Source organism: Tamandua tetradactyla, chromosome 7 (assembly GCF_023851605.1).
Source record: "Tamandua tetradactyla isolate mTamTet1 chromosome 7, mTamTet1.pri, whole genome shotgun sequence".
NCBI classification, from domain to species: domain Eukaryota; kingdom Metazoa; phylum Chordata; class Mammalia; order Pilosa; family Myrmecophagidae; genus Tamandua; species Tamandua tetradactyla.
Window position 1 is genome coordinate 523,249 of NC_135333.1, and position 24,987 is coordinate 548,235.

The 24,987-nt window shown below is 37.1% G+C and overlaps 1 protein-coding gene across 12 annotated transcripts in view; it reads right to left on the minus strand.

Annotated features, from left to right (window-relative positions):
• TTC13 (tetratricopeptide repeat domain 13) overlaps positions 1-24,987 on the minus strand; it is a 131,796-nt gene that overhangs the window by 52,383 nt on the left and 54,426 nt on the right. For all 12 annotated transcript variants that reach the window (XR_013179166.1, XM_077168303.1, XM_077168307.1 and 9 more), the window contains 5 exons: positions 22,790-22,946; positions 6,587-6,717; positions 3,784-3,916; positions 3,098-3,190; positions 646-729 (listed from right to left, as the gene is read on the minus strand). Coding sequence is in view for 11 of the 12 variants with exons in the window: in XM_077168303.1 (XP_077024418.1) it covers positions 646-729; positions 3,098-3,190; positions 3,784-3,916; positions 6,587-6,717; positions 22,790-22,946 (598 nt within the window). In the remaining variant the exon portion in view is untranslated. The remainder of the gene's footprint in view (positions 1-645; positions 730-3,097; positions 3,191-3,783; positions 3,917-6,586; positions 6,718-22,789; positions 22,947-24,987) is intronic.

Below are 24,987 nucleotides of genomic sequence, written 5' to 3' on the forward strand. Positions count from 1 at the left end.
CAAAGGTTCTATGCACTAGGGTAACTTTTCAGAAACCTACAACCTCCAGATGGATCCCTGGACCAGATAAGTCCTAAAGCCTAGAGGGCCCAGCCTTTCCAGAACAGCAGATAGTTCCATCCCCGTACCCCATATTATTGACAGACTCTTTCAACATGAAAAAGATAGAATGGCCATAGCCCAAATACCCTTAAAGAAGGGTACAGAAAGATCAAAGGTGATGGTGGAGTTATACAGAGAAGGTAAGGTTTAACAAATGAATATGATTGCTGAATCATTAAACTGATGTTTCTTTCAGTCTCCAGTAACTTAGAGCAGCTAGAAGTAAAAATCCAAAATTGTGGAATTATAACTCTGAAATCTGTTCTACAACTAATTGTTGTACTGTGCTTTGAAATTTATTGCTTTTTTTTGTACATTTGCTATTTTTCACAAAAAAGAATAAAAAGTTGATTGAGATGATAAAAAAATTTTATTTCTTCTAGCCTCCTATATTCTGGAGCAGCTAGAAGGAAAGAGCTGAGATGATGGTAGGGTAGCCTGTGACTTTAGTCTATCAACAGGCTTAGTTTTCAAGGTAATCATAACAAATTTAAGACATGTAAAATTAAGGTATTACTATAAAAGAGGAAACTGCAAGATTACCCATGATAAACAAGAATCCTGTCTTTAATAAAATGAAGTATTTTCTCAAAATATTCCAGGTATCTCATGTTAATCACTTGACCCCTATAAGAGAAAAATAAAAAAGAATCTTTTTAAAAAGGCATATACTTAAAACAATATCTAATATCAAAGTTCATTCAGAAAAATAAGAATAAGAGAGTTGATGAGAATTATGTAGCAAAAAAGCCTGGGAAATTGGCTAACTCACAGTCTAGGATTGGGAGAAGTCAAGTACTGTCTTAGCAAGGCTGCTGGCCATGGGTTGAGCCTATCCTGGTAGGAAAGGCACCAAATTTTTGCCTTTACCATCAAGGCTCCAGACATGCCATAAAGGAAAGAAAACTTCTCATGTGCTTAAATGAGATTGAGCCTGTTTTCTTTTATGTATCCCTTTATTTTATAAGCAATACACCTTCTTATTCTGCCTTGGCTCTTCTCATATGATTATCTGCTAATACTCCTTCCTTTTTTGCTTTCTAACTAACTAGCAGTCTTTTCCTCTACCCACTCAAAATATTATTTTTCTCACATTTCTCGCACTCTCTTTTTGTTCTACATACTTTTGGGGAAATTTCTCTCTCAGAGCTTTGTTTACAGCCATTATGCTGATAAGTCACATGTACACAGCCAACTGTACACTCCCTGGATGTCCCATAGCGATCTCAGACCTCAAGTTCATAACTGTCAAATAGGAATTTACTCCTCCACACCACATACCCCGATTGCACCTCTAAAACAATGTTCACCTAACTTTTGTCCTGTGACCTTGGACCTGAGTTAGAAATCTGAAGGTCTTCCCATAATTCCATGCTCTCTCCCATTTCACCAGTACTACTGATTCCACCTTCTAAATATCCATCTCTTCCCCTTCAACCCACTACCATATGTCTTCCACAACTTCTGTACTTGTTCAACTGAATTATTACAACTTTCTAACCACCTCCCTTTCCTCTAAGGACCCTGTAATCTAATCTACCACCCTGCTGCCAAAGTGATCATCCTAATGTGCACAGATGCTTATATAATTTCTTTAAGGTCCTTGAATGGCTCTCCATTAACTTGAGGAGGAAAAATTCCTTAGTATGGAATATGAAGTTATTTATATATGGCCTTTGCCTAGCTCTAGCCTTATTCCTGATACTTCCTTAACTGCAAACTAATCAGTCATAACAAATTATAGTTTCCTGAACATGCCAAATTCATTTGTGGGTCCCTGTCTAATCATCCCAACTCTCTCTGCTTCTCAACCTTTAAAATAGCTCAAATATTACCTGCTGCCTGGATTAGGATTGCCTTCTCTGTGTTCCCATGGCATACTGTCCCTATGACCAGCATTACACTCAACACATTACATAATAAATAGGTGTTTACTTGTCTTCTTCATTTGACCTTTATGAGCTTTATGAAGTTAGGGACTGTTTCACTTCTATATAATATCATGCAACAAAGCACAATTGACTAACAGACACTGGCCTTCAGTTAAAGCTAGTTGATTGAATCTCTCTATGAATGTCACAAACTATCATAAAACATACGAATACACAAGTCACAAGGAGCAAAAACACATTTTCTAGCAATTAAAAAATGTATAAATATTTCCATTAAAACCTATACTTAACTATCAAAGCTGTATAGAATAGCATTTTCTTGATTCAGATTTCTGAAATTAGAAACACCTTAGATGTGGCATAAACTCCCTTATTTGTAAATTTTATCTGGAATTTATCTAAGGACAGTCTAATAATATAAGTTCCCCTTCAGGCTGATAGTCCTTAATATTTGTTCATCATTTATTTAGAGACTGGCTAAGCACATGAAAGGAAGGGAAAAGAAGTAAACATTTCAGTCACGCCCCCAACTTGCATTGCCTCTGACAAAATAAAAGGTCTGAGGGTTGTTTCCCAGTGCCTGCCCATGAAAATAAATAAATAAATAAAATGTCTGAAGTTAACCTAACCCTTACCAGAAAACAGCTTAGTAACCAGATATTGTTATTTAGCCAAGTCCTTCATACGTGTGTGTTTGGGAGGGAGAAGGGGTCTTTCCCCTACAACAACAGACTTGTCAAAGAACTTCTTTGAGTAACACAATATTATTAGAAAGAGTCATGATAAATGTAATGTTCTCCATCTAATTACCTTCCGTGATATTTTTTAGGACCCCTTATAAACTGACACCCTAGGCAACAATCTGGTAATCTACTATTCAGTTGAGTTTCCCATCAGAGAGAAGAGCCCTGGGAAGGAGGATGGAACATACTGCACTTCTTTTATGCAGCTGGATTAGTTGGAAAGAATGCAGAGCTAATCTGTATCTTCCTCTATCAAAAAAGTCAACAGGAAAGGAGCAACCAATTGCTCATAGTCGCCATGGCCGGTTTGTTTTGAATACACTCCTATAAGAACAAGACAGATGAATAAAAGGCTCATACCTGATTAAATTAATGTGATTATTAAAGCCTCTGCTAAGACTTCGTGCTGGCATCTGATCTAACCAGAGCACAGGCTGGTCTGGATCAGCAATCCTATAAAAAAGAGAGCTTGTTAAAGATGAAGATGTTATAAAATGTAGAAATGTTCAAAAGCATTAAAAATAAAGCATGTGAAGTCTTTGAAAATGTGGGAGAAAGCAACTGCTGAGTCCATTACATCTAAAAATGGCATACAAACCTGAGATGTTCCAATTGGGTCAATTAAGAGGCCAGAAAAAGTCTACTAGTAGAACATTATTTTCCTCATAAAATGAATATCCAAGTTTCATTCCCTAACTATGACTAGTTAGCCAGGCACATTACAAACACAAAGGAATTGGCACACTAAAGTTCATTCAAAGGTGTCAAACATAATGGTCTACTCTTTCAAAGAGACCGCTTTTTCTAAAACACCATATTTAGAAACGTGATAGAAACATAATCAATTCCTACATCATTTATATCAGTTGAGTATCTTCCAAAGAATAAAGATGTCAGCGCAATTTCAGACTAACTTTAGTGAGGAAAACAACTTATAAGGCCTACTATTAGTAAGCAAAAACAAGATTTAAAACCTGTTAGTAAGATGGGACTTACATTATTTTAGAATAATAAGGCTTCTAAGTTTATTCTCATTTAAATGTTACCTTCTCCATTTTACCGCAATGTCAAACATATCTCGCCATTGCATCAGCCGAGTTTTTCCATTCATTCGAACTTTTGAGTTGGTCCATGTACGTTGTACAGCTTGCATAACTTCCAGTGCTGCCAAACCCATGGCTAAAAGACAAGAAATATTGAGGAAATAGAATTAGTAAGTATACTGTAGAGGGACTAATTTTTCCCAACTTTATACTCTCTTCAATAAAGAAGTTCTGTGATAATTCAAGAATTATACAATGAAAGAAGTATTGGTAAGACAAAAAGACCTCAGATACCAATCAGTCATGATAGTTCTACTAAAATTAAAACCCATCAGAGATATATCCCAGAGTAATTTGGGCAGTGAATAAAGAAGTATCCCCCTTGGGGGACTGGGAAGAAAGGAGGAAGTATTCAACTTCCACATTTGGAAAATTTCTGATAAACTCACAAGCAGTGGGGACAACCAAATCAAAAGGCCAAGCCCTGGATCTTGGCGTTCGCCCCTATGAAACTTACTCCTGCACAAGATAGGTTCAGCCTACTTATAATTATGCCTCAGAGTCACCTTCAGAGAACCACTTTCATTGCTCAGACATGGCCAACTTGGCAGGTAAACTCACTGTCCTCCTCCCTCAATGGGACACGACCCCCAGGGGTGTAAATCTTCCTGGCAATGTGGGACAGAACTCTTGGGATGAGGTGGGACCTTCTCAATCATGGGATTGAGAAAGTCTTTTCGACCAAAAAGGGGAAGAGAGAAATGAGACAAAGTTTCAAACAGAGTTGAAAGGTATCCTGGAGGTTATTCCTATGCATTACATAGACATCTCTTTTTAGTTTGTGGGGTATTGGAGTGGTTGGAGGGAAATACCCAAAACAGTTGAGCTGTGTACCAGTAGCCTTGATTCTGGAAGATGATTATATAACTATATAGCTTTCACAATGTGACTGTGCGACTGTGAAAACCTTATGTCTAAGGCTCCTTTTATAAAGGGTATGGACAGATGAGTAAAAAAATATGGATTAAAAAAATAAGTAATGGGAGGACAAGGGGTAAAATAAATTGGGTAGATTAAAATACTAGTGGTCAATGAGAGGGAGGGGCAAGGGGTATGAAATGTATGAGTTTATTTTATTTTTATTTCTTTATCTGGAGTGATGCAAATGTTCTAAAAATGATCATGGTGGTGAATACACAACTATGTGATGATATTTTAAGCCACTGATTGTATACCATTTATGGACTGTATGTGTGTGAAGATTTGTCAATAAAAATATATATTTTAAATCTATCAGAGGAAACTAGAGACACCTCTATAGTGCTATCCTCCTCCCAACTTGGCCTCCTACTGAAGAAAGCAGAGGCTCAATATAACTTATGTGGACAGCTTAACTGAACACCATAGTACATGGAACCTTGAGTAGGGCATGAAATTTTGTAGGTTTGTCCAGGGTGATGTCCCAATAAATCCCAGAGTGATCTGAACAGTGAATAAAAAAGTATTTGCAAAGTCCCCTTGGGGGAATAGTGAGAAAGGGGTAAAACTCAACTTCCCCAAGTGGAGAATTCTTGATGTTCTCACAAGCAGTGGGGACAACCAGAGCAATGGGCTGAGCCCCCAATCTTGGGGTTTGTTCATATCAAACAAGACCCCACAAAGGATGGGCTGAGCCTACTTGAAATTGTGCGTAAGAGTCACCCCCAAAGAACCTCTTTTGTTGCTTGGATGTGGCCTCTCTTTCTCTCAGCAAACACAACAGGCAGGCTCACTGCCCTCCCCCTCTCTATGTGGGACATGACTCCCATGGGTGTGGACCTTCCAGGCAATGTGGGACAGAAATCCTAGAATGAGCTGGGACTTAGCATCAGGGAATTGAGAAAACCTTCTCAACCAAAAGGGGGAGGAGAAATTAGACAAAATCAAGTGTCAATGGCTGAGAGATTACAAAGAGTCGAGAGGTTATTCTTACGCACAATCCCGGAGGTGATTCTTACACATAATACAGATATCACCTTTTTAGTTAGGGTGTAATGCAGAGGCTGGAGGGAATTGCCTGAGAATGTCAAGCTCTGTTCCAGTAGCCATGTTTTTTGAAGATGATTGTATAATGATACAGCTTTTGTGATGTGACTGTGTGATTGTGAAAACCGTACCGACAGATAAGTAAAATATACGGATTAAAAATAAATAAATAGTAGGGGGAACAAATGCTTAAATAAATTTAGTAGACTGAAATGTTAATGATCAATGAAAGGGGGGGTAAGGGGTATGGTATGTATGAATTTTTTTCTGTTTTCTTTTTGTTTCTTTTTCTGAATTGATGCAAATGTTCTAAGAAATGATCATGATGATGAATATACAACTGTGTGATGATATTGTGAGTTACTGATTATATATGTATGTAGAATGGAATGATCATATGGTAAGAATGTTTGTGTTTGCATTTTGCTATGTTTAATAAATAAAGTAAAATTTAAAAATTTGTATGAGAAAAAAAAAAGAGAAAGCAGAGGCTCAAATTCTTCCTCCCTCCTACAGTAAGGAAATAGTTCCAGGGGATGAGCTGTCTGATTCATGACTTAAGATCTATATTCTATACCTACATTATAGCAACAGCAAAAAAGACAAGGCTGGAATCAGTCTTCTTTCAGAATTCAGTATGAAGGATTCTAACACATCTCTGCTTTGATGAAATGTAGAGTTTAAATAAACTCAATAAATAACTTTAAAAAGCACAATGTGATTTGACAATCCTTGCTCTCATGTCAGAAATATTTTCATTTTTAGATAGTTTCCAGAATACCTCGGTGTATTCTCTTGTTTGGCAGGAAGCCAGCTGTTTCATATTGCATCAGTGATCCCAAACGGTCAGCCACACAAATCAGCTCTTGGACCTCAGGCTTATAATTCTCAAAATTATGATGTAATACATCTCTGGAAAAAACATTACATACATAAGGATTTTCTATAAGAGATATTTGGTAATATAATGGAAGAAAAGCAATCACTTCCTCCATTGGGAATGTAATAAATCTATGATCACGTAATTTTTACTTTAGTGCTCTGAACCCAACAATACACATACTAAAAGGGGAGTATGTACACAATTAATGACATCATTTGTTAGTGACACGGATAACTACTGTGCAACCCAGAAGGCACTTAGCATTATTTGCCTTGTGAACCTCTCCAGAACACAACTCTGCCTAGACTGCCTTCTTCAATAGACAACCCCAACTCCCCTCAAGTTCCACACTTACCAAAGTCATATTACATGAAGTAACTTGGAATGATATATTAACTTCCATTGCTTAGCTACCAACCTGCTTTTTGTTTTTATACCAAAAGACTGCAATTGTAAATTGTAAATTGGGTCAGGAGGTCCCTAAGACCACTCTCGGGTTCGATAATTAACTAGGACTTGGCACACAGCTGTGAGACCAACTACAACCTGTTACAGGGAAGGGATGGCAAGTAGAATCAACAAAGGGAAAAAGAGCATGGGGAAAACTGGGAGAAACTAAGCTTCTAAGGGTCCCTCTTTAATTTTCCCACCATCAAGTTGTGACAATGTGTATAAAATCTTACCAGGAAAGCTCATTAGAGACTCAGTGCCCATGGTTTTTACTGAGGGCTGGTCATGTAGGTACTCACTGCCTGTCAAATGCCCCAAGTTCCAGACTCCCAGAAAGAAAGCAGGTGTTTAGCATAAATCATATTGTCTGTACAGTTTGTGCACAGTGAGCTACTTATCAATTTGGAAACATGGGAACCTCCCAAAATGCAAGTTCCCAGATGTCAACAAAGGGCCAACCTTGCAAACAGGGTTTTCCAAGGGTAGCAGCTAGGGCCTACTATGTTAACTCTTTTCTGCACCTTGGTATTTATCTAAAAGGGGGTAGAAGAGAACATATATACCTCTTTGAGAAATCCTGGCTTTAAAAAATTATTTTTGTGGCCTTCCAGAAGATGGCCAATTAGAGCAACTCGAGATTAGCCCTGCTCCATGGAAAAGTTAGAGAAGGGACAGGAGGGCAACTGAGGCGGCGATTTGGGAGCACGGCTGACCTGGGAGAGCCTTCTGTACCATATGGAACAGTCCAGGTTGCAGAGGCCAAGGAACTGAGAGGCAAAAAGCTGGAGCCTAGTGCAGACCCATGGAGCCCACGGGAGTGCACAGAAGGGAGTGCGGGACTAGAAAGTAAGCCAGGCCGCATTCCTTGGGTGCGCTACCCTCACCAGCATAGTCCCATGACCAGCGATTCACTCCACACCCCACGCACCAGAATCCTGTCACCCACTCCCAATCCCCCTGGAAGGTGCCCCCACCCCACCATCCCCCAGTGCACATACCTGCCCCACACCTGCATCACAAGTGCCGCCCAACCCACATCTCCTGCACCCCTCCTGAGCACCACCCTCCCCTTCCTGTTCCCTGCAGGTTGTTGCCAGAGCACAAAGGATGCAGGCACTAGCCTCCATACCTAGGCTACATCTGGCCCCCTGCCCATAGTGTTGCACAGCCTCACTCAGCACTCCACCCCCGCCCCGAGCTCTGTGCTTCTGTTTATGGCACTCTGAGGCCCGCGCATGTGCACGGGCCCCCAATCATATCATTCAGCTCTGGGAACTGCATTTTGCAGCAGTCCTAGAACCGCGCATGTGCACAGCTCTCAGCCTCACTTCCCAGCTCTGAGGAAGTGCCGACCTATGCAGCCGGGTCACATCTGTCTCCAATCCATGAAGGCATAATGCTGACCTGCTGCCACAGCTCTACGCATGTGTCCTGTGCCTTAGACCAGTGCACACCAGAGTTATGCCCCGAGAGCAGTGCACCTGCACAGCTACATCCTCCCTGGGCACTGGGCATCCATGTTTACAAGCATCAGCGTAACATCCCCAACCTGCACCCATACCTGCCCTGAAACAAATCACTACACTGAGTGCCTCACCCCATGCTCTGCTCTCTGCTGTACAACCATCCTGTAAACACAAGGCCTTAGACTACTGAAAGAAATCAACTCCCAAAGTAAATCAATCAAGATATTTATATGCAAAAAAAATAAAAAATAAAAATAGTAAAAAAGATATTTACATGCCACGAAGACAGCAGAAGATCACTAAGCATATCACAATGCAGACAGATATAGCCCTGCCTAATGACCAAATTAAAACATCAGAGGAGACACAGATATTGGAAAAACTAATCAAAGATGTTCATACAACTGTACCTAATAAAAGAAGTGGGACAGCAAATGACGTAAAGGAGATCAAGTAGACAGTAAAAGAGCATAAAGAGGAATTTGAAAGAATAAATAGAGAAATTGCAGGTATCACAGAGATTAAAGACTCTGTTGACCAAATAAAAAACATACCAGAGGCACACAACACCAGATTTGAAGACACAGAAGAAAGAATGAGTGATGTAGAGGACAGGATAATTGACTTTGAAGACTCAAAACAACAAATGGCAAAAAAGATGGAAAAAAACTGAATTGGAACTTAGGGAAATGATAGGCAAAACAAAGTGCACAAATATAAGAATAATTGGTGTCCCAGAAGGAGAAGAGAGGAGTAAAGGGTTTGGAAGAGTAGCTGAGGGTATAATAGGGGAAAACTTCCCAACTCTCATAAAGGACATAAATATACAAGTAAAAGAAGCCCAACAAACTCCAAACAGAATCAATCCAAACAGGCCTTCTCCAAGGCACAGACTAATCAGTCTGTCAAATGTTGAAGAGAAGCAGAAAATCCTGAAAGCGGCAAGAGAAAAACAATCTACTACATGCAAGGGAAACCAAATAAGACTGAATTTAGACTACTCAACTAGCACCCTGGAGGCGAGAAGGCAGTGGTATGATACATTCAAGATCCTTAAAGAGAAAGACTTCCAGCCAAGAATTCTGAACCTAGCCAAATTGTCCTTCAAAACTGAGGGAGATATTAAAGTTTTTACAGACAAAGAAGTCCTGAAAGAATTTGTCAACAAGAAACCAGCCCTATAAGAAATACTAAAAGGAGTTCTGCCAGCTGAAAAAAAAAAAGACAGGAGAGGGAGGTCTGGAGGAGGGCACAGAATTGAAGAGTACCACTAAGGGTAATTAAAGAATACAAAGAGAAAGAGGGAAAAGAATATATAGCATTGACAAATAAAATTTAAAAGATAAGATGGTGGAATCAAGAAATGCTTTTTCAGTAATAACTTTGAATGTTTATAATAGACTAAATTTACCAATTAAGAGATACAGATTGGCTGAACGGATTAAGAAACATAATCCAGTTTATATGCTGCCTACATGAGACTCAGTTTAGTCACAAGGATACAAATAGATTGAAAGTGAAAGGATGGAAAAAGATTTTCCACACAAGTTGTAACCAAAAGAAAGCAGGAGTAGCTATACTAATATCAGACAAAATAGACTTTAACTGTAAAGACATCATAAGAGACAAAGAAGGACACTATATACTAATTAAAGGGTCAAGTTACCAAGAAGATATAACAATCATAAATGTTGATGCTCGCATTCAAGGAGCTTCAAAGTACATGAGACAGACACTGGCAAAACTGAAGGGAATGATAGATGTGTCAACAATAATAGTTGGAGATTTCAATAACCACTCTCCTCTATAGATAGAACAACCAGACAGAAGATCAACAAGGAAACAGAAAAGTTAAATAACTTGATAAATTAATTACACCTAACAGACATATATAGGTCATGCACACTAAAACACAAGGTAATACATTCTTCTCTAGTGCTCATGGAACATTCTCCAAGACAGATCATACGCTGGGGCACAAAACAGGTCTTTAAAAATTTAAAAACACTGAAATTATTCAAAGCACTTTCTCTGATCACAGTGGGATGAGGCTGGATCTCAATAACCAACAAAGAACGAGAACATTCCCAAATACATGCAGATTAAACAACACACTCTTAAACAACCACTGGGTAAAAGAAGAAATTACTTGTGGGACATAAATCCTAGAATGAGTTGGTACTCAGCACCAAAGGATTGAGAAAATCTTTTCGACTGAAAGGGGGGAGAGAAATGAGACAAAATAAATTGTCAGTGGCTGAGAGATTCCAAACAGAGTCAAGAGGTTATCCTACGCATTAAATAGATATCACCTTTTTAGTTAAGGTGTAAGAGGCTAGAGGGAACTGCCTGAAAATGTAGAGTGGTGTTCCAGTAGCCATGTTTCTTGAAGATGATTGTATAATGATACAGCTTTCATAACATGACTGTGTGATTGTGAAAACCCTCTGTCTGATGCTTCTTTTATCTACCTTATGGACAGATGAGTAAAACATATGGATTAAAAATAAATAAATAATAGGGGGAACAAATGTTAAAATAAATCTAGTAGACTGAAATGCTAGTGATCAATTAAAGGGAGGAGGGGTAAGGGGTATGGTATGTATGAATTTTTTCTGTTTTCTTTTTATTTCTTTTTCTGAACTGATACAAATGTTCTAAGAATTGATCATGATGATGAATATAAAACTAGTGATTAAAAAAGAATGTCCATATTGTATGTTGAATGGTTTTATTAATAAAATTTAAAATATATATTTTTTATTTAAATTTCTAAAAAACAAAAAAGAAGAAGAAATTGCTAGAGAAATCAGTAGCTATCTGGAGATGAATGAAAATGAGAATACAACTTATCAGAACACATGGGATGTGACAAAGGCTGTGCTGAGAGGGAAATTTATTTCCCTAAATGCCTATATTAAAAAACATGGAAGAGCAAAAATCAAGGACTTAACAGCACAACTGGAGGAACTTGAGAAAGAACAGCAAAGTAACCCCAAAGCAAACAGAAGAAGAGAAATAACAAAGATTAAAGCAGAGATAAATGAATGGGAGAACAAAAGAACAGTAGAAAGAATCAATAAAACCAATAGTTGGCTCTTCAAGAAAATCAATAAAATTAATGGGCTACTAGCACGAAAAAAAGAGAGTGCATGCCAATAAACAAAATCAGAAATAAAAAGCGGTGTGTTACCACAGACCCTGAAGAAATAAAAGAAATCATAAGAGGATACTATGAACAACTGTATGCCAACAAAATAGAAAACTTGGATGAAATGGACAAATTCCTGGAGAAACACAAACAAGCTACACTGACTCAGGAAGAAACAGAAGATCTCAACAAAGCAATCACAAGTAAAGAGACACACCAGTCATAAAAAATCTTCTTACAAAGTAAAGCCCAGGGCCAGATGGCTTTACAGGGGAACTCTATCAAACATTCCAGAAAGAACTAACACCCTCCTGCTCAAACTTCTCAAAGCAATTGAGGAAAAAGGAACTCTACCTAACTCATTTTATGAAGCTAAAATCATTTTAATACCAAAACTGGGTAAAGATGCTATAGGAAAGGAAAACTATAGGCCAATCTCCCTAATGAACACAGATGTAAAAATTCTCAATAAAATATTAGCAAACTGAATCCAACGGCACATTAAAAGAATTATACACCATTACCAAGTGGGGTTTATAATAGGAATGCAAGGATGGTTCAACACAAGAAAATCAATGTAATATAGCATATTAACAAATCAAAAGAGAAAAATCACATGATCATCTCAATTGATGCTGAAAAAGCATATGACAAATTTAAGCATCCTTTTCTGATAAAAACATTCCAAAAGATAGGAATCAAAGGTAACTACCTCACTATGATAAAAGGAATATATGAAAAACTGATCCAGCATCATGCTCAATGGAGAGAGACTGAAAACTTTCCCCATAAGATCAGGTACAAGACAAGGATCCCCACCGTCACCAACTATTATTCAACATTGTGCTAGAAGTTCTAGCTAGAGCAATCAGGCAGGACAAAGAAAGAAAAGGCATTCAAACTGGAAAGGAAGAAGTAAAACTCTCATTATTGAAGATGATATGATACTATACTTGGAAGATCCTGAGAAATCTATAGCAAAGTTACTTGAGCTAATACACAAATTCAGCAAGGTGGTGGGATATAAAATTAATGTGCAAAAATCAGTAACATTTCTATACACAAGCTATGACCTAGCTGAGGAGTCAGTTAAGGAAAAATTCCATTCAAAACAGCAACTAAAACAATCAAGTACTTAGGAATGAACCTAACTAGGGATGTAAAGGACTTGTACACAGAAAACTACATAACATTGCTAAAAGAACTCAAAGGAGATCTAAATAGGTGGAAGGACATTTCCTGCTCATGGATAGGAAGGTTAAATATAGTAGATGTCAATTCTCCCTAAATTTTGATCTACAGATTCAACACAGTACCAATCAAAATTCCAACAACCTACTTTGATTTTTGGGAAAGCTAACTACCAAACTCATATGGAAGAGAAAGAGACCCCAAATAGCTAAAAGCATCCTAAAAGAAGGAGGTGGGAGGATTAACACTCCGTGACTTTAAAACCTATTATAAAGCCATGTGGTCAAACAGCATGGTACTGACACAAAGTCAGAAACATTGACCAATGGAATTGAATTGAGAGTGCAGAAATAGACCACCAAATCTATGGTCAATTGATTTTTGACAAGGCCCCCCAAATCCTCTGAACTAGGACAAAATAGTCTTTTTAATAATTGGGCATGGAAGAACAGCCAAAAGACTAAAGAAGGACCTGTATCTTAAACCCTATGCAAAAATTAACTCAAAGTGGATCAAATACCTAAACATAATGAGCACCATAAAGCTTCTAGAAGAAAATGTATGGAAACATCTTCAAGACCTAGTAATAGGAGATAGCTTCCTAAACTTTACACCCAAAGCATAAGCAACAAAAGAAAAAATAGACAAATGGGAACTCCTCAAAATGAAATGCTTCTGCACTTCAAAAGATTCTGTCAAAAAGGTGAAGAGGCAACCAACTCAACTGGAGAAAATATTTGGAAATCACATATCGGCAAAGTTTGATTTCTTGTATATACGAAGAAATCATACAACTCAACAACCAAAGAACAAATAACCCAATTATAAAATGGGCTAAAGATATGAATAAGCATTTTTCTGAAGAGCAAATACAGATGACTCAAAAGCACATGAAGAGATGCTCATTTTCACTGGCTATAAGGGAAATGCAGATCAAGACTACAATGAGATACCACCTCACATCTATAAGAATGGCTGCTATTAAACAAACAGCAAACTATAAATGTCAGAGTGGATGTGGAGAAACTGGGACACTTATGCACTGCTGGTGGGAATGTATAATGGTGCAGCCACTGTGGAAGACTGTTTGGTGGTTCTTTAGGAAACGAAATATTGAGTTGCCCTATGACCCAGCAATAGCACTACTTGGTATATACCCAGAAGAGCTTAAAGGAACGACACAAACAGACATTTGCACATCGATATTCACAGCAGCATTCTTCACAATCACAAAAAGATGGAAACAAACCAAATGCCCATCAACAGAGGAGTGAATCAACAAAATGTGGTCTATACATATAATGGAATATTATGCAGCAGTAAGTCAAAATGACGTCGTGAAACACATGACAAGATGAATGAGTCCTGAGGACATAATACTGAGTGAAGTTAGCCAGACAAAAAAGAATAGATACTGTATAATTCCATTTTTATGAGCAGCATAAAGGTATAATCATAGGCTTATAATACAGAATATAGGGGACTTAGAGATACATAGAAGCTAGAGATGTGTGAACTGTTAGCTAATGAGGTTGAACTCCAATGCAAGGGAATAGATAGGAGTGAAGGTGGTTCTCTAGTGGTCTGTAATATTACCATATGGAAGATGAACAAGATTCAAAGGGGTTGTATAGACCTACGTATTCCACTGATTAACACTAGAAATATGAATTAGTTCTCAAAAGAATTACTTCAAAGATATGATTCTGGTATAAAGACTGTTTAAATCCAGGGGATAGGGGGAAAATTGCTATTGCATGCTATGAGCTCTGTTCAAAAGGAAAGCATAGGTGGTCCACGATGGCTCAGCAGGCAGGAATGCTTGCCTGCAATGCCAGAGGACCCGGGTTCGATTCCCGGTGCCTGCCCATGTTAAAAAAAAAAAAAAGGAAAGCATCAGCACTACCACAGCAACAGCAGAGGTAAATAATGGCGGTATGGACAAGAGTTATGAGGAGGTTTAGATTTCTTATTTGGCGAGGGTGTGTTTAATGGTTTTCTTTCTCGTGGGAACAATGAAATTATCTAAAATTGAGAATGTTGATGGACTGTGGACTTGGTGCTCTATACATGATGCCTGATGAATGCAGGTGGCTGAAGGATGCACTGATGGAGAAGCAGATTGGCAAACAATGGTGTATACTATGAACAAAGGTTGGGCTGCTACAAAAAGGAACAATGTTGTTAGGCAGGCAATGATGTGAATGAACATGTCGGACACCTGTTGAGGCAAAATAAGCCAAAAACAAAAGAAGAAAAATAGTATGGTCACCTTTAGAAAATGCTTATAAGAAAACAATGGCCTAGATTGTAAGCTTTTAGAGCAGACACATTAAGTCCAGACTGGTGATTATTATTTCTGGATTTTCAGAGGCTGTTTTATATATATAACCTGATATCTAGAAATAAGAATGAAGCCGAACAGGTTGGGGTTTGTTCTGGTTTGCTAGCCGCCTGAATGCAATATACCAGAAATGAAATGGCTTTTAAAAAGGGGAATTTAATAAACTGCTAGTTTACAGTTCTAAGGCTGAGATAATGTCCCGATGAAAGCAAATCTATAGAAATGTTCAATCAAAGGTATCCAGGGAACCCTGGTTCAAGAAGGCCAATGAAGTTCAGGGTCTCTTTCTCATGTGAGAAGGCACATGGTAAACACAGTCACGGTTTCTTCCTCAGCTGGAAGGGCACATGGCAAACACAGCATCATCTGCTAGCTTTCTCTCTTGGCTTCCTGTTTCATGAAGCTCCCAGGAGGCATCTTCCTTCTTCATCTCCAAAGCACTGGCTGATGGACCCTCTGCTTCATGGTGCTGCAGCACTCTGTTCTCTCTGAATCTCTTCCATTCTCCAAAATGTTTCCTCTTTTATAGGACTCCAGAAACTTATCAAGACCCACCCAAATGGGTGGAGACATGTCGTCACCTAATCCAGCTTAACAACCACTCTTGATTAAACCACATCTCCAGGGAGAGGATCTGATTACAGTTTCAAACATACAGTATTGAATAGGGATTATTCTACCTTTATGAAACGGGATTTTGATTAAAACATCGCTTTTCTAGGGGACATACATCCTTTCAAACCAGCACAGGGTTAAAGTAATTCAGAACACAGGGGTAAAGAAGAAAGTGTCTATATTTTAGAACCACACATACTCTTTGAGACCAATGGAAGAAAGGTTTATTTGGTCTGGAACTGAAATTTTCTGTAGTGCGTAATCTAATTCAACCTATCTGTATAGCTCATTTGAACAACTGAAACACAGGGAGCAGAGAATAAGAAAGAGGTCCTTTTAGATTATTGTAATGCCTGGATACATCCTAGAGTATATTAAGCAGATAATCAAAAAGTATTGGCAGGCGGGCCGCGGTGGCTCAGCGGGCAAAGTGCTTGCCTGCCATGCCGGAGGACCTCGGTTCGATTCCCGGCCCCAGCCCATGTAAAAAACAAACAAACAAACAAAATACAATAAAACAAGAAAATGTTTAAAGATGTTTCCCTTCCTTCCTTCCATCCTTCCTTCCTTCTCTCTGTCTTTCCTTCCCTTCCTCCCTCAAAAAAAAAAAAAAAAAGTATTGGCAAAGTCCGCTGAGGGATGGGAGAGAAATATGGAAGTATTAACTTTACCATCAGGGAATCCCCTGATATGGTGTCAAACTTCAGGGACACTCAAATCAATAGGCCATGCCCTTGATCAGGAGGCTTAGTCTTGTGAAGGTTATGTAGGTAGCAGAGAAGCTTAGACTACCTATAGGCATGCCTAAGAATTACTTCTGGAGGACCTCTATTATTGCTCAGATGTGGCCTCACTCTCTCTAACCAACTCTGCAAGGGAAATCATTGCACTCCCCCCTACGTGGGACATGACATCCAGGGGTGAAAGTCTCCTTGGTAACAATTCCATCCTGACCAAATAAGGGGAAAGAAGTGTAAATATCAGTGGCAGAGAGAGTTCAAATTGAGTCAAGAGGCTACGCTGAAGGTTGCTCTTACATAGGATTCAGTTAGACCTTGCCAATCCCCAATGAGGACCATTCCAGCCAATCCTAAAGAACACCTAGGGCAATTTATAAGATTCCAGAATGGTTCCATGCACTAGAGTAACTTTCCAGAAACCTACAACTCCCAGATGGGTCCCTGGTCCAGATAAGTCCTAAAACCTAGCCCAGCCTCTCCAAAATATTAGATAGTTCCATCCCCCTACCCCATATTAGTGACAGACCCTTCCAATACGAAAAATTTAGAATGGCCATAGTCCAAACACACCTAAAGAGAGGGATGGAAAGATCAAAGGTGGTGGGAAGTTATACAGAGAAGATAAGATTTAACAAATGAACATGAATGCTGAATCATTACATTGATATATCTTTTAGTCTCCAGTATTCTAGCACAGCTAGAAGTAAAAACCTAAAATTGTGGAAATGTAACCCATGCTAAACTCTGAAATATGTTCTACAACTGATTGTGGTGCTGTGCTTTGATAGTTATAGCTTTTTTGTATATATGTTATTTTTCACAAAAAAAAAAAATAAAAAGAACGAAAAAAGTTGACTGCGATGATAAAAAAATATATATAAGCTTTCTAGCCTCCTATATTCTGGAGCACCTAGAAGGAAGAATCTGAGAGGATCGTATGGTAGCCCATGACAAACTCTGGGATCTGTCCTGTAACGACTTGTTGAAGAGTACTTTGAAAATGATTGCCTTTTTATTTCTTTGCTTTGTATATATGTTATGCTATACAATAAAAAAGTTTTAAAAAATTATTTTTGATTATGTAATAATGGATATATACAAAAGCCTATGAACTAATTAACCACCAGAAGAACTAGAACAATTATGAAGTTCCATCTACCTGTATATCATTTCCCTGTCCCATCTTCCTTCCTCCCAGTCAGAAGTAAATTATCCAAAATTTTGTATTCTTTATTCCCTAACTTTTGTAAAACACAAATTTGTTGTATATATAAAGTGTACCTCTCCCTAAACAATACTACAGTTTTGCTTGTTTATGAGGTTTTTGGGAAAAACGATGTCACATTGTAGTCTCCTAAATTGCCATTTTTACCAAACACTGTGTTTTCAGATCCATCTCGTTGCATGGTTCATCTGTTTTTACTGCTGTGTAATATTCCGTTGTACAACCATATCTATTTGTCCGTTTTTTTGTTGATGAAGAATTGGGTTGATTTCTAGTCTTTATGTGTGATCAGAAGCTGCTATGAACAGTCTTGAAGTGGTCTCCTGGTTATATATATGTGTACATGTACAAGATTCACTACTGAATATACACGTGAGCAGAACTGCAAGATTGTAGGATATACAAATGTTCAATTTTAGAAGATAAGGACAAATTATTTCCCAAAGTGATTATAGCAATGTATACTCTTACTAGAATATATAAAAGTTTCTATTGATCCTCCTTCTGGTCAATATTACTATTGTCAGACTTCACATACTAAGCTAGTACAAAATGTAAAAGCTTTAAAATGGTATTTCATGTGGTCTTGATTTGTGAGCTGAATATTGTTTCATATGTTTACCTGTCATTCATGCTCCTCAGTTTTGAAATTACCTGTTCATGGCCTTTGCTTACTTTTCTATTAGTTGTTTTACTTTTACTTTTTCATTTGTAAAATCATAAATTTTGTATAGCAATTCTTGGTTGGTTATATAGGTTGCAAGTATCCAGACTGGCCTTGTCTTTTCACTCCTAATGGCACTTTCTTTTTTTTGCTGTATGGTGGGGGGCACTTCCATTCTTTTTCCAGGTACTATCCCATTATTGTAGAACCATTTGTTGCACTTCTTTTGGGGAGCGAGGTGGGTGTGGGGAGTGCACCGGCTGGGAATCGAACCCAGGTCTCCCACATGGAAGGTGAGAATTCTACCACTGAACTACCCCAGCAACCCCCTTAATGGCACCTTTTGATGAAAAGAAGTTCTTAGGTTCAATGAAGTCCAATTTATTCATCTATTTGTATAGGGACTATGCGTTGGGTATCTTAATAAATCCTCCTTTACCTCAAACTCATAGTAATCTTATATTTCCAAAACTAAAAAATATCTTGTTTAAAAACCAGTGCGATTGCTGAATCATTATATTGATATTTCTTTTAGTCTCCAGTATCTTAGAACAGCTAGAATTAAAGCCTAAAATTGTGGAATTGTCACCCATACCAAACTCCGAAATCTGTTCTACAACTAATTGTTGTGAGGTGCCTTGGAATTTATTGCTTTATTTGTATATATGTTACTTTTCACAAACAGAAAAAAGAAGTTGACTGTGATGATACATGCACAGCTATATGATGATATTATGAACCACTGATTATGCACTTTGGATGATTACATGGTATGTGAATATATATCAATTTAAAAAATTAAAATAAATAAACAAAAAATCTTGTCATTTACATTTAAACAGCTTTTTTTGTTTTTTTTTTTTGCATGGGCAGACACCAGGAATTGAACTCGGGTCTCCAGCATGGCAGGCAAGAATTCTGTCACTGAGCCACCATCACACCACCCTACATTTAAGATTTTAATCCTGGAATTGGATCCCTATCTACACCACTGTAAAAGTCAATTTTTAACTTTATCCATATTAATACCTAATTGTCCCACTCTTACTCACTAACAAGTCCCACTCTGATAAAAAATATGCTTTTGCCATTTATTTAGGCTGTCTAGATAAATGCTTCTAGGGTCCCTATTCTGCTCCTTTGCTCTACTTGTCTATCCCTGCACTAATACCATTGTGTCTTCATCACTATATTGAGTCTTGCTATCTAGTACAATAAGAACCTTCCCCCAAAGCCTGGGCTATCCTCTTCTTCAGGAGTATCTTTTTGTCCTTTATTCTGCCATAAAATGTAAAAAAATTAGCTTATCAAGCACCTCAAAAACTGTTAGGATTTTAAATAGCATTTTATTGGAGCTATAAATAATTTGCAGCAAACTGACACACTGATGCAGCTGAACTTCCAATCTATGAATAGTGCTTCTCTCCATTTATTTGTTTTCTCTTAGTAACTTTCAATAGTCTTATAATTATCCCCATATAGTTTTTTTTTTTTTTTACATATTTGTAAGATTTATTCCTACGAACCCTGTCTGCTACTATGTAATGGTATTCTTTATCCCTTAATAACCACAATAATATCCATTATTATGCTTTTTGACTTTATTGTTTATTTTTTTATTTTTTTTAACATGGGCAGGCACCAGGAATCGAACCCGGGTCCTCTGGCATGACAGGCGAGAATTCTTGCCTGCTGAGCCACCGTGGCCCGCCCTGCTTTTTGACTTTAAATCCATTAATATTAGTATAGCTACACAAGCATTTTTTCAGTGTTATTTCACTAATATCATTTTTGCAATCCATTATTTTGAACCTTTTTGTATCCTTATGCTTTAGGTGTCCCTTGGAAAAACATATAGCTGGATTTAAAAAAAAATTCCAATCTAGGGCAGGCCATAGTGGCTCAGCAGGCCAAATTCTCACCTGCCATGTTGGAGAACCAGGTTTGATTCCAGGTGCTTGCCCACGCAAAAAAAAAAAAAAAAAAACTTAAAACAAAACAAAAAAAACAATCTAACAATGTCAATCTTTCAACAGATAAGTTTAGCCCATTTATATTCATTTTGACTATTGATATATCTGGATCTATTTCAGCCTATTCTTATTTTTTCTGATTGCCCCATTCTTTAATGTTTCCTTCCCCACCTCCCCTCATTTTCTGATTGATTTTGAATTTGTTTTTCCACAAATTTTTCTTTTTCTTTTTTTTACCTCTTTACTAATATGAAGTAGTATACTCTATTCCTAATCTTTTAGTACTTACCTGAGACAATATTCATATATAACTGTCTGAACGTAGTATTTAACCTGAACAACATTTAACAACAAACAATATGAAAACCTTACATTAACTTTTTACAATATATTAACTCATTAATCCCCCCAACCCATTTGCTATTTTTGTCCAGTAATTTAGTTCTGTCCTTTTTATAATCCCCAAATCAATTATCTCATACAGATTATGAATATTTGCATTTACCAACTTGGCATGCTCATCATTTGTTTTCCTCATCATTCTTTCTTGTATCACAAATCTTGCTTCTAAGAAGGTTCTCCTTCTCCCTTAACTGTATCCTTTAGAACAGAAGTTCCTTTACTGAATGCCAGTTGGTGGAAAAATTCAGTTTTTTGTTTTTCTGAATATATGTTTATTTGAAAATGTCTTCAGTCTTAAAAATAGTTTTGCTCGGTATAGAATTCTAAGCTGAGAGCTATTTTCTCAACTTTGAAGATACTATTCCATTATCTTCTAGCTGCCATTGTTGATGCTGAGAGATTTACAGAGAGTTCAAATATTGATCTTTAATAAATGATTTATCTTCTTTCTATTTTAAAGATTTTCTCCTTAAGTGTTCTTCAATTACCTACAATGTGTCTAGATATGGATATATTTTCATTTATCCTGCTGTTTGAAAAAAGTTGATGCATTCGTATTTCATCAGTTTTGGAAAACTCTTTTTTCCTTTTTTTTTTTTTTCTACATGGGCAGGCACCAGGAATCAAAGCTGGGTCTCTGGTACGGCAGATGGCAGGAAAGAACTCTGCCACTGCATCACCACTGCCTGCCCAGTTTTGGAAAACTCTTAGACAAATCTTCTGAGATTTCAATAACAGGTTAGACCTTCTCTTTTGTATCTTCCATGTCTTCTAGTCTCTCTTTCATGTTTTCTACATGTGCTACAATCTGGATAATTCCTACTACTGTGTCTTCCAGTTCTGTAATTTTCTCTCAGCTATGCCGAATCTGCTTTTCAGAATCCTTTATTTCACTGAATACATTTTCTATTTCTAAAATTTTAATCATTATTATTTTTTTAAGCCTAGGCATTTTTGATAGTCTCTTGTTGCTTGCTTTTTTGTTGTTGGTGGTGTTAATTTCATTAAACAGTTCGTTTGGAGTTATTTTAGAGTCTATATTGAACAATTCCAATATCTGAAGTACTTCAGGGTCTAAACCAGTTGTTTCTGCTGATTCTCACATACAGGTTTGATGATCTTGGTTTTTGAATTCTCATACTAATGATCTTAATCTGCAGAAATACTGGGGGCTTAAATTGGCAATGCTTTCTGACCAGGAAAAGACTTACATTTGTTTCCTCTGAAATCTTGGGAGTGCCAATATGTGACCACAAAAGCCTCTTTAAAGATCAGCAAATTCATCTTGACTATGGTACAAGGCATTCCAATAGAAAAGTTGTATGCATTTGCTCTCTGGACAATCCCTGAGTTAAAAATGTGCTTACTTTACCACTCTCGTTTATAAACACCTTCTCTCTTTTTCTTTTTTAAAGGCTGAGGGTGTCAATCTTTAGCAATTTCCCTTATTGCTAGACTTTCAGGATTTAATTTTTATTCCAGATCTAATCATTTATTCTAGATACAATATGTAGTGAGCTAGCCCTTTACAATATCTGTTTTGCCATATTACAGCAATAGCCCAGCAGTTCAAACTGCCAAAATGTTATATAATTTGTTCTAAAGGTTTAAAAGAATAATGCATAACAAAAACTACCGAGGAGTATAAGAACATTTGGAGTTTGAACGTTGTCCAGAATTATCAGGGAAGATTAGACTAGAAGGAAAGACAATATGCAAAGGTAAGTTTCAAGATATTTAATAAATCAAAGAACTATTTGTGGGCATATCAACTTCAAAAAGTGATTATCAGGAACATGGGTAGAATAATTTATAAAGAAATATCACAATGAACTTATAGCTCAATCTTGAAAAAGAAAAAAAACTTCATTTCAACTTACTTTATATGGGGTTGCAACCCTGGCTGCTCTTCATAGTCCTCTATGAGAAAAGGCAAATTTTTAGCCCAGTGGTCCTTAAAGCTTCCAGGCAGATCCACATCAATGTTATATTCCGTAAGGGGGGTATCAAGGTGTGCATGAAGGTATCGAGAATACTCTGCAGACAGGAAATGAGATCTGACACACTCAAATACTACTAAAGAAACATTCTTTTATAGCTAGCTGCCATATAGATACTTTGTAATAAATTATTTAATTATAGGAATTTTTTAAAGGAGATTCCAAATAATCACTATTATTATATGATAACAAGTGTTAACAGGCCACTTTGAGCTACCAGGGTGAAAAAACAAACCAGTCAGTCTGCATCTACTTTGGCTTAATTTTAATCACCTTCCCATGCACTATACTAAAGATCTCACTTTTTCACTCCCAGAGCCTGAGAATCCAAGTTCAGTGTCAGACAGAACCTAGTTCTCTGTCAAATGATAAACTGACTGACCAGGTATGCTATTGTCCCATCTGACTACTCCTATCTCTATAGAAGCAGTGTGGAAAAAAAAAAACTCTGCCCAGTTTGTAGTTTACAAGTCCAAGTTCTAGAAAAGCAAGAAAAAATGGGAATTGTAATTTAGGGTAAAGAAGTGTACATTCCAACAGGTAGGTACTAGCCTTACAGCTATTAATTATTAAAAATGTGGCAAGTATAATTGACAAAGTGAGTTTCAAACCTTATTAAATTTTAATTAATTTAAGCTAAAAAAAACTGCTATACAATCCAATAAGTAGAAAACTTCAATGTTTGAAACTTGCATATATGAATCTACTTTTTGAGCTATAAATTTTAAGAAATCTAAATTCAGATCAAGTAGTTCCAATGAAAATTTAGCATCCAAATTGAGATGTGCTGTAAGTATAAAATATACGCTAGATTTCAAAGACTTAGTTCAAATGAGTAATATAAAACATCTTATTAATGGTGTTTTTACATTAATTACATGTTGAACTAAACTTTGGGATATACTGGATTAAATAAAATATATTCATAAAATTAATTTCACCTGTCTGTATTTACTTTTTAAAATGTGGTTACCAGAAATTTAGAATTACATCCATGGCTTGCATTACTTTTCTGTGGGACAATACTGACATAGAGGGCTGAAGATAGTAAAAGAAAAAGAGAAGTAATGGAAGTAAATATTTGGGGTTTATAAGGAAAAGAAAAATATCTTTAATGTATGGTAGCAAGAAGGTAAGACTATGGTAAAAAAAAAGGGGAAATTCCTTAAAGTTTTGTTACCTTCTCATCTCAACTTAATTTCCCAGGAATATGAGAATTCTGACATGAGAGAATCAGAGGTCAAAGATGCCAAGTTTATATTTTAATAGTAAAAACCTTATAAAAGTTTATTTTTCTGCCATTCCTGCATCTTTGGATATGACTACACATGATGAGATATGAAGAATAGAAGATTTAGTTCAAAATATGGTACTTAAGTGAAAATTTCTCTAACTTTAAAAAGCAAAGATACAATCAAGACTACAATGAGATACTACCTCACACCTATAAGAATGGCTGCTATTAAAAAATCAGGAAACTACAAATGTTGGAGAAGATGTGGAGAAATTGGGACACTTATGCACTGCTGATGGGAATGTATAATGGTATAACCACTATGGAAGACAGTCTGTTGGTTCCTTAGGAAACTAAATATCAAGTTGCCCTATGACCCCACAATACTACTATTTGGTATATACCCAGAAGAGCTGAAAGCAGTGACACAAACAAACATTTTCACACTGATGTTCATGGCAGCACTATTCACAATTGCCAAAAGATGGAAACAATCCAAGCGCCCTTCAACAGATGAGTAGGTCAACAAAATGTGGCTGTATACATGGAACATTATGCAGCAGTAAGATAAACTGATGTCCTGAACCACATGACAAAATGAATGAGCCTTGAGGACGTAATGCTGAATGAAATAAGTCAGACACAAAAGGATAGATACTGTATCATAAAAGTGATTCCACTTTTATGACCATGGTAAAGGTAAAATCAGAGGCTTTTAATACAGAATACAGAATTAGAGATACACAGAAGCTTGACATGGGTAAACAGTTAGCTAATGAGGTTGAACTTAACTGTAAGTGAACAGATAGAAGCGAAGGCGGTTCTCTAGTGGGTTTATAAGCAA